Source organism: Aotus nancymaae, unplaced genomic scaffold, assembly GCF_030222135.1.
Source record: "Aotus nancymaae isolate 86718 unplaced genomic scaffold, 86718_ANA_hifiasm-v0.15.2.pri h1tg000010l, whole genome shotgun sequence".
NCBI lineage: Eukaryota > Metazoa > Chordata > Mammalia > Primates > Aotidae > Aotus > Aotus nancymaae.
This window is the reverse complement of record NW_026988421.1, coordinates 9,147,572-9,161,390: the sequence shown is the minus strand read 5'-3', so window position 1 is coordinate 9,161,390 and position 13,819 is coordinate 9,147,572. Positions and strand designations below refer to the sequence as shown.

At 37.3% G+C, this 13,819-nt stretch overlaps 2 protein-coding genes across 6 annotated transcripts in view; both read right to left on the bottom strand.

The window, feature by feature from the left end:
- The window catches only part of ATE1 (arginyltransferase 1), a 152,404-nt gene that overhangs the window by 89,790 nt on the left and 48,795 nt on the right, over nt 1–13,819 (bottom strand). For all 5 annotated transcript variants that reach the window (XM_012453457.3, XM_012453454.3, XM_012453456.3 and 2 more), the window contains one exon: nt 841–1,022. In XM_012453457.3, the coding sequence (XP_012308880.2) occupies nt 841–1,022 (182 nt within the window). The remainder of the gene's footprint in view (nt 1–840; nt 1,023–13,819) is intronic.
- Nucleotides 10,273–13,224, bottom strand: LOC105717988 (spindle and kinetochore-associated protein 2-like). Its single transcript, XM_064373652.1, has one exon. It carries the CDS (start codon nt 11,609–11,611, stop codon nt 11,270–11,272), a length of 342 nt encoding a protein of 113 aa, XP_064229722.1. The 5' UTR covers nt 11,612–13,224; the 3' UTR covers nt 10,273–11,269.

The window sequence follows — 13,819 nt, the reverse complement described above, 5'->3', positions numbered from 1 at the left end:
ATGAGCCACCGCGCCCAGCCAATGACTTCTTAACTACATGGATAGCTTAAAAAGCTAGAGAATTGGCCAGGCTCATGCCTGTAATCCTAGCACTTTGGGAGGCCGAGGCGGGCAGGTCACAAAGTCAAGAGATTGAGACCATCCTGGCCAACATGGTGAAACCCCGTCTCTACTAAAAATACAAAAATTAGTTGGGCGTGCTGGTGTGCACCTGTAATCCCAGCTACTTGGGAAGCTGAGTCAGGAGAATTGCATGAACCTGGGAGGCAGAAGCTGCAGTGAGCCGAGATCATACCACTGAACTCCAGCCTGGCAACAGAGCGAGACCCCATGTCAAAAAAAAAAAAGTAGCTAGAGAATTACCATCAGGCACTGGCATCAGTTCTAAAGGTAATACCTTCTAAATACAGTAAAAACTATTACATATTATAGATACTAGTTAAACATAATATTTATTTCCTATAAATACAATTAGTTAAATGACTAGTTTATATACAACTGTATATTATATATACAACTAGTTAAATGACTAGTTATGTAATACATATTTCCTGTAAATACAACTAGTTAAATTTTAAAATTCAATGATTTTAAATATACTAATTGTTCTTAAATGAAAATTGTAAATTATATATAATTATATATTCTATAGCAGTATTTAATTCTCATATAGAATACCTATAATACAGTAGCATATATTCTACATAACAGACTAGCAACAAATTATTATAATACACTGTCAAATAAGACTTCTACTGTTATATAATTAAATATAATCAAACAAGTAATTATTTGAAGTTCTATATAACCCACTACCATACTGGCAAAAAACAATCTTACCGTAGTGCAGAGTAGACGCCCAAAGACAAAAACGAATAATCAGGATCGTAGTACAAATACACAGATGATACACAGTTTGGGAGGATGTCAATCACCCCCACAGCAATGATCTTTCCGTCAAGCCAGTACTGCTGGTGAAACGAGCCATAGCCACAATCTGGCCCATTATGGGGAGTCTCTGCCTAAGAAAAAGCAGAGGCATTTTTTAAACATCAAAAAACAGCCATTTTTTAAACATCAAAATAATCTTATAATTAATATACTTTTATTTTCCTTAGGTTAGTTAAGTCCTAAACTTTGTTTCTATCATCATCGCTAGTCACACCCTATGTTAAGCTGCAAAACTTTTTCATCGTAGAAATATTGACTCAATACAAAATTCAAAAAAAGAAATCAAATTATGTTTTCTTCAATTTACTTAATACTTGACAGTAGGAAACATAACATTTTACAAGGAAAGAAAATCACTATTAAACTATGTTCTTCCATTTCTATACTACTCAGCCATAAAAAGGAACAAAATAATGGCATTCTCAGCAACCTGGAAGGAGTTGGAGACCATTATTCTAAGTAAAGTAACCCAAGAATGGAAAACCAAATTTCATATGTTCTCACTTATAAGAGGGAGCTAAGCCATGAGGACATAAAAACGTAAGAATGACACAATGAACTTTGGGGACTTAAAGGGAAGGCCGAGAGGGGGGTGAGGGATAAAAGACTACACATTGAGTACAGTGTATACTGCTTGGGTGATGGGTGCACCAAAATCTCAGAAATCACTACTAAAGAACTTATCCAAACAATACCTGTTCCCCAAAAACCAAATGAAATAAAATGAAAAGAAATAAAAAAATAAAAACTATGTTCTTCTATTTCACACAAAGGTTAGGAAAGAAATGCATGAGAAAAATATGAGGAACATAAAAGAAAAGGGCGGGGTGAGATACTGCCAGTCAAGCCTGTTCAGTGAGTGCCTCAGCTCTGAGAAGGTACACAATCCCATTATTTTTTCTAGGTAAGAGTTACTGTGTAAGTGCAAAGGACTACGACACTTCTCCTTATTAGCTAAAGAAAAACAAAGTTTTTCTTCATTATTATCTTAATTTAACTATAACTTCACAGGAAAAATCTAGAGATTTCAGAGTATAACCACCTTCCTGTAAATATAGCTAGTTAAATGACATTTCTCATTTTAAAATTCAACATTTTAAATATAACTGGTCTTAAATGAAAACTATATAAAAAAAGTATCGAGCAGCATAAAACAGGTTTTGCTGGAGACTGAATGGATGTTAGAGATTACTAATTCAAGTGAAAAAATAAAACACTACTTGTACATCATTTTCACACAGCTAAAATCAGAAAATGTAGATGAATAAAAGCTAGAAGAGAATAAAGAAAAATGAGAACGGGTTGAATAACACCAAAACCAAGCAAAAAAAAATCAAGAAAAAAAATGTACAAATCAATATCTCTTACAAACACAGATGCAAAAATCCTAAACAAAGTATTAGCAAATCAAATCCAACAATATATAAAAAGACTTATACCATGAACCAGAGAAATTTATTCCAGGTATACAAGGCTGGCTTGACATTAGAAAAGCAATTTTTAAAAAAGTAATTAATGAACAATTAATGTAATTCACCACATCAATAAGCCAAAAGAAGTATCGTATGATCAAATCAATTGATGCAGGAAACATTACTGGCAAAACCCAACACCTATTCATGACTAATCACTCTTAACAAACTAGGAACAGAGGAAAGTTTTCTCAACTGGATAAATAACATATATTCGAAAACCCACAGCTAACATAATACTTACTAGTAAGAAAGAACAAGGTAAGGATATCCTCTCTCATCACTACTAGAAAACATCATATTGGAAATCTTAGCTTGTGCAATTAGGAAATAAAAGGTATGCAGACTGAGAAGGAGGAAAACCCTGTCTTTCTTTATAGATAACATGACAGGTACATTAAAACAAACAAAAACCAGTAACAACAAAAAACTGAAATAAGCAGTTATAGCAAGATTTCTGAATACAAGAGAAATATACAAAAGTCAGTTGCTTTTCTACATACCAACAATGACTGGAATTTGAAATTAAGAATACAATACCATTTACAATACCACAAAAAATTAAATGCTTAGTTATAAATCAAACAAAATACATACAGAACCTATATGCAAAAAACTACAAAACTGACAAAAGGAATCAAAGATCTAAAAAAACCAGAAAAATAGTACGCATGCATGGAATAGAAGACAACATCGTCATGACTTCAGTTTTTCCTAAGTTGATATATACACTTAATGCAATCACAATTGAAATCTCAGTAAGCTATTTCGCAGCTATCAAAACATGGTTTCTAAAGTTTATGTAGAGACAAAAAAAAAAAAAAAGACTTAGACTAGCCAACCCACTACTGAGGAAGAAAAAAGTTGGATGACTGTTACTATAAATCTATAATAATCAAGATAGAGTGGTATTCGTGAAAGAACAGACCTAGGTCAATGAGATAAAATAGACACACACAAAGTCAAATGATCTTTGACAAAGCAGTAAAGGCAATGCAAGAGAGAAAGAATACTCTTTACAATAAATGGTGCTGTACCAACCAGACATCCATATGCAAAAAAAAAAAGAATTCAGACACAGACCTTACACCTTTCACAAAAATTAACTCAAAATGTATCATAAACCTAAATGTAAAATGAGAAACTATAAAACTTCTAGATGATAATGTCAATGAGTTTTTAGATAAAACACCAAAAGCACAACTCATGAAACAAAAAGCTGCTAAGTTGTGTTTTATTAAAATTAAAAACTTCTGGTCTGTGAAAAACATTGTTAAAAGAAAAACTCAAGTCACAGGCTGGGAGAAAATCCTGTAAAAGACATCTGATAAAGAACTGGTATCCAAAATATACAAAGACTTTTAAAACTCAATAATAAGAACACAAACCACCCAATTAAAAAGTAGGCAAAAGATCAGGTGTGGTGACTCATGTCCGTAATCCCAATGCTTTGGGAGGCCAAGGTGGGAGGATCCCCTGAGCCCAGGAGTTCAAGGCTGCAGTGAACTAAGATCGTGCCACTGCACTTAAGCCTAGGCAACAGAGCAAGACCCTGTCTATTTTTTTAAATGGAGGAGAAGGGGCAAATGATCTGAACAGAGACCTCACCCAAGACGTACAAAGGCAGATGAACATATAAAAAGATACTCAACATCACTTACCATTAGGGAATTGCAAATTAAAACAACAATGAGATAATACCACAAAACTACCAGACTAAACAATACATACATACAAATTATTTAGCCCATTGAAGAGAGGGGTATCCTCCAACTCTCTATCCTCTCCTCTACCACCCTCACCCCAACTAGATCTTACGACAGTACCTTAACTTAGTTTACCAGGAGGTTCAGACATCCATTCCTAGAGAAGCCTCCTTAACTCACTTACCATTCTCTATTTACTGCCTTGAGAATTCTACTTCAAAATGTGGGACTGTTGTTATTTCCTTAAACCTTAGTCAAAAAGGTCATGTCTTGGCATGATTAAATAATTTTGACCTTGAGAACCCTCTGAAAGGGCCTCAGGGACCCCTGGCATTACCAGGCCACACTTTTGAGAATCACCGATAGGCATCAATTTTGAAAATACAGGTAGAAGAGGAGCCTGCCAACTGTAAGCGGCCAATAGAAAGGGGAGCAGGTTATAGGATTCAAAGTCAAAAGATCTGGATTTGAGCCTTAACTCCGTTGTATACTTTTCTGGCTATTTGAACTAAGTAAGACAGTAATTTAGCTTCTTTTAAGAGTTTGAGTGTCTAGGCGGGGTGTGGTGGCTCATAGCTGTAATCTCAGCACTTTGGGAGGCTGAGGCGGGCAGATCACTTCAGTCCAAGAGTTTGAGACCAGCCTGGCAACATGACAAAACCCCATCTCTACTAAAAATATAAAATATTAGCACAGGCCTGTACTCCCAGCTACTCTGGATGCTGAGGTGGGAGGATCGCTTGAGCCTAGGAGGCAGAGGTTGCAGGGAGGTGAGATCATGCCACTGCACTCCAGCCTGGGCAACAGAGCAAGACTCTGTTTCAAAACATAAAAAATAAAAGTTTCAATGTCTGCATTTTTAAAACAGAAATCATACTACTGGTCAGTCTCAACTGTGATTAGTTGTGAGAAACAACAATATGCAAATAAAGAAACTTTCCAGACTATAAAATGTTTAGGTCAGTTTTTGCTTTTGTTTTTCAGGGGTCTGAATAGCACATCCTAACAGATCATATCTACAAAATTCCATCAGTAGCTAACTTAATAGCAAAGTTATTTAAACAGCAGTTATCTTTAATTTCCTCATACATAAATCTGTCATGTGATTAGCAATATTTAGTGGTTTATCTTTACCAGTGCAGTTTTGCATATTTTGGATATGTGAAAGAATTAATTAACAAAGTAATTTTTCAGAAGTTCCTCAATTTTGAGGATTAAGCTGATAACAAGAAAAAAAATAAAGCTCACCTCTACCTATACAAAAGAAAAACCACCTTAAATGCTGGGAGGGAAGGAATGACTTCTGTGATTAATGAGCTATGTGGTACAATACCAAAGGCACTGTGCAGAAATGACATCAGTATTAATAGGCTAATTCTGGCTTCCGGCCAAACTGCTCCCAAAATGGGTGCATATTTACTCTAATAAAGTATACCTGTCTCTTCACCCACCTGCTTCCATGTACCTAATTTATCCCCAAAACATTGTTAAGGCTCAAAAGAACAGGAGACTGGAGAATCATACGCCAGGCAACAGGTCAGTATTCGAGGGGATTTACTAGGAGGTTCAAAGGTAGGAAGACTCAAAGTTTTCAGCAGCTTTAAGAGAGCAGAACCTGAATTCTCCTCTCTTCCAAAGCAGCTGAAAATACCTCTCCCACACTGTACCTATACAATACAAAAATCTATCATTAGACATATATAACAGTTAATGGAGGCGCCCAAAGGTAATCCTTTTAGGCACCTGACACGAAGTCTGCATTGTGTTAAAATAACTTATTCCTGCAACTGTTTTGCTTTTTTGTTTTTTGTTTTTAACAGTTTCATGAAACATTTCACCAAAGTCTGAAAAACAGAAACACACACTTTGGGAGGCAGAGGCAGAGAGATCACTTGAGGTCAGGAGTTTGAGACCAGCCTGGCCAACATGGTGAAAACCCTTCTTAACTAAACCATCATTCTCAGCAAACTGACACAAGAACAGAAAATCAAACACCGCATGTTCTCACTCATAGGCGGGTGTTGAATGAGAACACATGGACACAGGGAGGGGAGCACTACACACTGGGGTCTGTTGGGGGGAAATAGGGGAGGGAAAGCAGGGGGGTGGGGAGTTGGGGAGAGAGAATGGGGAGAAATGCCAGATACAGGTGAAGGGGAGGAAGGCAGCAAATCACACTGCCACGTATGCACCTATGCAACAATCTTGCATGTTCTTCATATGTACCCCAAAACCTAAAATGCAATAAAAAAAAAATACAAAAATTAGCTGGGTGTGGTGGCAGGTGCCTGTAATCCCAGCTACTTGGAAGGCTGAGGCAGGAGAAATGCTCGAACCTGGGGGGTGAGGATTATGGTGAGCCAAGATTGCACCACTGCACTCCTGCCTGAGTGACAGGGCAAGACTATGTCTCAAAAACATGGTTAAGTAATAGAAACACAAAGATGTGCTAAGCCACGGTGGCTTCAAAATCTATGATTTCTTTAAAACACCAAAAACTAAATTTAAGAAATTTGAAATAATAGCCTACAGTTAAGAAATGAAAAAATAATAAATTTAATTTGGAAAATGCAACTGGTAATGCTCACTGTTAAAATATCACATAGTTAAGTGACTTAAAAATCAAGTGCAACAGATTCCTAATTTTCTGGCAGACAATTAGACACTAAAGACAGGGGAAAATAATATTATCTAGAGTGATTATGAGTAATTTTTAAGTTCTTTTCTCTATTTTCCATATTTTTAGATAAACATGCATCAATGTTAAAATCAAAAGAGTTTTTAAAAACTAAATTGAAGAATTACTAGTTTAGGTCAAGCATCCCAAACCCAAAAATCCAGGATCCAAATGTTCCATAATCAGAAACTTTTTGAACACTGACATGATGTTCAAAGGAAATGTTCACTGGAGCACTTCAGAGTTTAGATTTCCAGGCTTGGGATGCTCAATCAGTAAGTTTAATCCAAATATTCCAAAATCTGAAAAACTCCAAAATACTTTGCTTCCAGGCATTTCAGATAAAGACTACCTAACATGTAATTATTAAATAGAACAGATAAGGAATACTCAACTATCACTGTTAATTTAAAAAAAAAAAAAAAAAGGCCAGGTGCCATGGCTCACGCCTGTAATCCCAGCATTTTGGGAGGCCAAGGTGGACAGATTACCTGAGGTCAAAAGTTTGAGACCAGCCTACCCAATATGGCGAAACCCCATCTCTACTGAAAATACAAAAAATTAGCCAGGCACAGAGACGGATACCTGCAACCCAGCTACTCAGGAGGCTGAGGCAGAAGAATCACTTGAATCTGGGAGGCAGAGGTTGCAATGAGCTGAGATTGCACCACCGCACTCCAGCCTGGCCAACAAGAGCAAAACTCCAACTCAAAAAAAAAAAAAAAAAGATAAACGGTGGTAGAAAGATTATCTGAAAATAGATTATTGGGTGTCTTAGTCTATCCAGGCTGCTATAACAAGATACCTTAGACTGGGCATTTTATAAACAATAGAAATTTATTGTGCACAGTTCTCAAGGCCGAAAAGTGCAAGTTCAAAGCACAAACAGATTCGCTGTCTGGTGAGGGTTTGTTACTCACAAATGGTGCCTTCTGTGTCCTCACATAATAGTAGGGGAAGGTAGCTCCTTTCAACTACTTTAATAAGGGCACATAATCCCATTATTTAGGGCAGAGCATGTATAACATAATCACTTTTCAAAAGGCCTCACCTCTTAGAATACTATGACACTGAGTATTAGGTTCTAACATATAAATTTTGGGGCGATACAAACACTGACACTATAGCACTGAGTATTCTTTCAGTTAAACTCTAGGCTTGATTTTCTATTGACTGAGTTATTTTACAACTCCACAGGTGCAGAGGTTAACTTGTAGATTTCTATTCGTGGAAAGGACCCCAAAGGTTACAGTTTGCCACCATGTAAGACAATAACCAGTTGTTTTTATCTAATCCAGCAATCTCATCTTAATCTCCTATTAAATCGTATGCATATCTCTCAATATACTCTTTATACCAGTTTTAATGCCTTACTGGTTTTGCACTAATTGAGTCAATATTTGGCATGTGTTCATCCTCTATTTGCATGAAGGTCACAATTTTGCCTTTTAAAAATTATAGTCAGCAGTTCTGGAGGTCATCCACTGAGAAGCTAAAGTGGACCTGATGGAGCTCAGTAAATGAGAAACACACCTTACAGTCTGTTAAGCCTAACACACCTTTTCTTGGCTCCCAAAGAGATGCCCATGCAGCAATAAAGCTCTAACTTTGCTCACTGTTTCTCTACGTATTTTTCTCCTTCTCTACTAAGTTTGTGCCTTTGTGTCTCTGGTTCACTCATGACCAACATACTATCCCCAATGATGGTAGTACTGAGAAAGGAAAATAAGCTAGTCAAGCAGACAGTAGGATGGGTCCTTGGTAAAACTCCTTCAAACACAAAAACAGTCTGAAAAATCAAACTACAGGCACAAATAGAGCAGTCTGGGGAAAATTCAGGCTACAGCTGCACAGGTAAGAAAGCAAGGCCCAACACAGAAGCCTTTGTTCTGGTGTAATCTGTGGCCTCCCAGGAAAAAGTTTCTTCCCCTTTTCAGGCATGTACACAGTGGGCTCCATGGGAACTTGCACGGGGAGTGGGGGACCTTACCCAAAACATAGCCACAGTTGCACAACCAAGAGAAGCCGCATTTTGCGCTTGCCTAAGGACATGCCCACAGCTGCACAGACAGGGGGAGTTACACAGACAGCTTCACAGATTTAAAAAGCTACACAAACAGCTATAGAGATGAGAGGCGTTTCTTATAAAAGCTTTTGCATTCAACTGTAAAAATGGCAACCCTCTCTCAGGCCCCCTCTCTCCTATAAAGAACTTTTTTCTTTCGCTTATTAAACTTTCACTCCAACCTCACTCTTGTGTCCACGCTCCTTAATTTTCTTGGTTGTGAGACAAAGAACTCCAGGTACCACCTCAGACGACAAGACTGAAATGTTGTGGTGCACTGGCTAGACTGCAACAGTAATAGGTAGATTTCGTTCATGGTCTCTGTTGGATGGATGACAGAGAATCTGGTTTGTTAGTCTTTTTGTTTGTCTGTTTGGATATTTGTAAGTTCAATCGCTCCTGTGAGATCTGAAACGATGAGTTTCTGTGTTTGCTTGTGATCCATAGCTAAAGTTGTAGAAATGAGGTGAAGAGCCTTCTACATGTTTGACCATCAATAATTCAGAAAAGCCTTCATTCTCATTATGTATGAAATATTCTACCTCCAGAGGGTATTAATAAAGTACACGTCACAGCTCTTACACAGAAGAGCTCTCTAAAACTGATTTACAGAGATAAAAAGCACGTATATTCTCCACATTCACAGAAACTAAAGAAACTCGTAACAGAAACTGCTAGCTCAGAAATATTTTTAAGAATCCAAGTATAGGCCAGGTGCAGTGGCTCACACCTGTAATCCCAGCAGTTTGGGAAGCTGAGGTAGGCAAATCACCTAAGGTCAGGAGTTCAAGACCAGCCTGGGCAACATGGTGAAACCCTAGTCTCTACTAAAAATACAAAAATTAGCCAGGTGTGGTGGTGAGTGCCTGTAATACCAGCTACTTAGGAGGCTGAGGCAGGAGAATCGCTTGAACCCAAGAAGCAAAGATTGCAGTGAGCCGAGATCATGCCACTACACTCCAGCCTGGGCAACATGAGCAAATCTATGTCTCAAAAAAAAAGAATTCAAGTATACACAACTATGGTGAATCTTTGGATAAGCCAGGCCAGTTTAAAATGTTTGGTTTGAGAGGGAAAAAGAAGTTTTGTCTTTTCTCATAATTATTAGTATTAAGTATAACACATGAGTGGATTTAAAAAATAATATAGGCATACTTGGCCGGGCACAGTGGCTCATATCTGTAATCCCAGCACTTTGAGAGGCTAAGGCAAGCAGAACACTTGAGGGCAGGAGTTGGAGACCAGTCTGGCCTACATGAAAAAAACCCGTCTCTACTAAATATATAAAAATTAGCTGGGTATGGTGGCAGGCGCCTATAATCCCAGCTACTCAGGAGGCTGAGGCAGGAGAATTGCTTGAACCCAGGAGGAAGAGGCTACAGTGAGCCGAGATCACGCTACTGCACTCCAGCCTGGGTGAAAGAGCCAGACTCTGTTGCAAAAATATAATAATAATTATTATTATATAGGTATACCTTGCAGGTACTATGGGTTTTGTTCTAGACCACTGCAATAAAGTGACTATCACAATAACGCAAATCACATAAATTTTTTGGTTTTCCGATGAATACTGTTTACACTATGCTGTAGTCTATTAAGTGTTCAACAGCATGTCTAAATATACTATATATATATTAATTTAAAAATATTTCAATGCCAAAAAATGGTGTTGGAAAAATGACACCAACAGACTTATTCAACATAGAATGGTCACAAATCTTCCATGTGTAATAAACGCTGTTTCTGAGAAGTGCAACGAAGTGTAACAAAATGAAGGATGCCTACATCAACTCAACTTTCAAAACTACTCAATGGTTTACTGATCAAAACAGCTAAAATCATAGCTCTGTAATGCTGAAGATTTTGAAAAATGTAAGTTTGCGTTCAACTAAATTGAATTATAATTCTGATAAATATTGCTTAAGAATTTTTTATTTATAGTAAAACATACACAAAATTATTTTAACCACTTTTCTCTCTTTTTTTTTTTTAATTATTTTCTTCACTGAGTTTTTTAAAACTTTCAACTTTTATTTTAGATTCAGAGAGTAAAGATGCAGGTTTGTTACATGGGTATACTTTATGATACTGAGGTTTGGGATACAAATGGTCCCAACACCCAGGTAGTAAGCACAGTACCAACAGAGAGTTTTTCTTTTTTCTTTTTTTGACCCTTTTGGCTGAATTTTATTCATATATTATCTGCCCTTCTTCTTACAGTCTCTCTCATGAAAGGCATCATTATCCAGTCATTGATGCCAAACCTTCTTCACCAGCCCCCAACCTCTAGGCATCAAGTGTTAACAAGACATCTTCCTAAATTTATCTGGAATTGAGCTCTTCTCTGTTAGAGTTTCCTTTCCAAGTCCATTTCTTCATAAATCTGGCATGTGAGATTTTAACTGCTCTGTGCAGTTTTCTCTTCTTCAGTCAATGGTGACAGCTCCAGGTCTGTTTGCTTTTGAAGGTTTTGTATCACATTCATAGTCTTATTCACAGCAGCACAAATGCAGCTCTTAGACTCTTTCTGCTCAACAGCAACTGGTTTAAAGCATGCACATAAACTTTGATATTGAAACTTTATCGCTGACAATTCCTTTAAGAATATAACTGGATTTTTCTCACCAGCTGAATCAGGATGATTAGTCTTGATTCCATATTCCAGTTGGTACTGAATGTAATCCAGATCAGACTCAACTTTCTGGAACATCAGTTCCAGCTTATGGACTTCCGCCTTCATGTTGAAAAGTTCAACCCTTGCCCCACTCCCTTCCTTTCATCATAGCCTCCAGTGTCTATAGTTCCAATCTTTAGGTCCATGTGTACCCAAGGTTTAACTCCCACTTAAAAGCAAGAACATGTGGTTTTCTGATACTGTGTTGGTTTTCTTAGGATAATTGTCTCCAGCTGCATCCATGTTGCTGCAAGGGACGTCATTTTGTTCTTTGTTATGGCTCCATAGTATTCCATGGTGTGTATGTACCACATTTTCTTTATCCAATCTACTTTTGATAGGCTACTTCAACCACTGTGGAAAGCAGTGTAGAGGTTTCTCAAAGAACTAAAAACAGAACTAGTACTGAACCCAGCAATCCCATTATTGGGCATATACCCAAAAGAAAATCAAACACTCTGCCAAAAAGACACAGGCACGCATACATTCATCATAGCTTTATTCACAATGGCAAAGAATGTGATTCTGTTCAGAATCAACCTAGCTGCCCATTTTAACAATTTGTAAGTGTACAGTTTAGTGTCACCAAGTACATTCACATTATTGTGTAACTATCCACACAATCTATTCATAATTTTTTGATCATCCCAGACAGAAACTATGTACCCATTAAATAATTAACTCTCTATTCTCCCCTCTCCCCAGCCCCTGGCAACCATCACTCTACTTTCTGTCTCTATGCACTTGACTACTCTATTTACCTGATGTAAGTAGGTAATACAATATTTGTCCTTTTATAATGGGCTTATTGTACTCAGCATAATGTTGCCAAGTTCATCCAGCATGTGTGATTGAGAATTTTCCTCCTTTCTTAAGGCTGAATAATATTCCACTGTGTCTATATATCATTTTGTTTATCCATTCATCCACTGATGAATACGTGGGTTGTTTCTACCTTTGGCTACTGTGAATAATGCTGCTATGCACACTGCTATATTGTTCAAGTCCCTGCTTTCCTTTGTGTATACATGCACAAACAGAATTGCTGGATGACATGGTAATTCCATTTTTAATGTTTTGAAGAACTGTTATACATTTTCCATTGCAGCCACACCATTTCATGTTCCCACCAGAAAGGCAAAAGAGCTCCAATTTCTCTACAACCATGCCAACACTTACCGTTTTCCATTTTTTTTAAATAATAGTCCACCTAATAGGCATAAAGTGATATCTCATTTTGGTTTTGCTTTGTATTTGCCTATGATTAGTGATGCTGAACAAATGACAAACACTTTTATATATTTTGGTTTGGGTTGGCTTCAGAATAATTTTGAAGATCCTTAAGTAATTTTATAACATAAATTAATGTAAATCAACAAATGAACTAACTCATCTTTGGATACCTGAATAGTTTCTAAGTAGGAATAAATACCAGAACAATGAGCATAATTTAAAGTTTATCTACTTTTTCTTATCATTTATATATATACTACAGAATGGCTACATCTTTGGTGTTCATCAATAAACATGCTCATCTCTGCCACTCTAAGATGTATATAAGAAGGTACAAAAGAGATATGTAAGAAATTTGTGTTATTTACATACTTTCTCAGTCTGTTATAATGTCCATATAAAAGACTTCCTTCTCAATGAGCTAATTCCCAGTTCTCTCTATGAAAGAAAAGTTATTATTTTATTAAGAGATATAATTAATATGGATCATTGAGGCCATATTAAGGGCAAAAATAACAGACATACATTTGTGGAAGCAGAGTAATGGTATAAGACTTGATTTTTAGGCCAGGCGTGGTGGCTCACACCTGTAATCCCAATACTATGGGAGGCCACGGTGGGTGAATCACTTGAGGTCAGGAGTTCAAGATCAACCTAGCCAACATAGTGAAACCCCATCTGTACTAAAAATACAAAAATTATGGTGGCTCATGCCTGTAATCTCAACACTTTGGGAGGCCAAGGCAGGCAGATCATGAGGTCAGGAGTTTAAGACCAGCCTGGCCAGGACGGTGAAACTCCGTCTCTACTAAAAATACAAAAAAAATTAGCCAGACATGGTGGTGGGTACCTGTAATCCCAGCTACTCAGGAGGCTGAGGCAGACAACTGCTTGAACCTAGGAGGTGGCAGTTGCAATAAGCCAAGATCACATCACTACACTCCAGCCTGGGCAACAGAATAAGACTCTGTCTCAAAAAAAAAAAAAAAATACTAACCAGGCATGGTGTCAGGTGCCTATAATCCCAGCTACTCGGAAGGC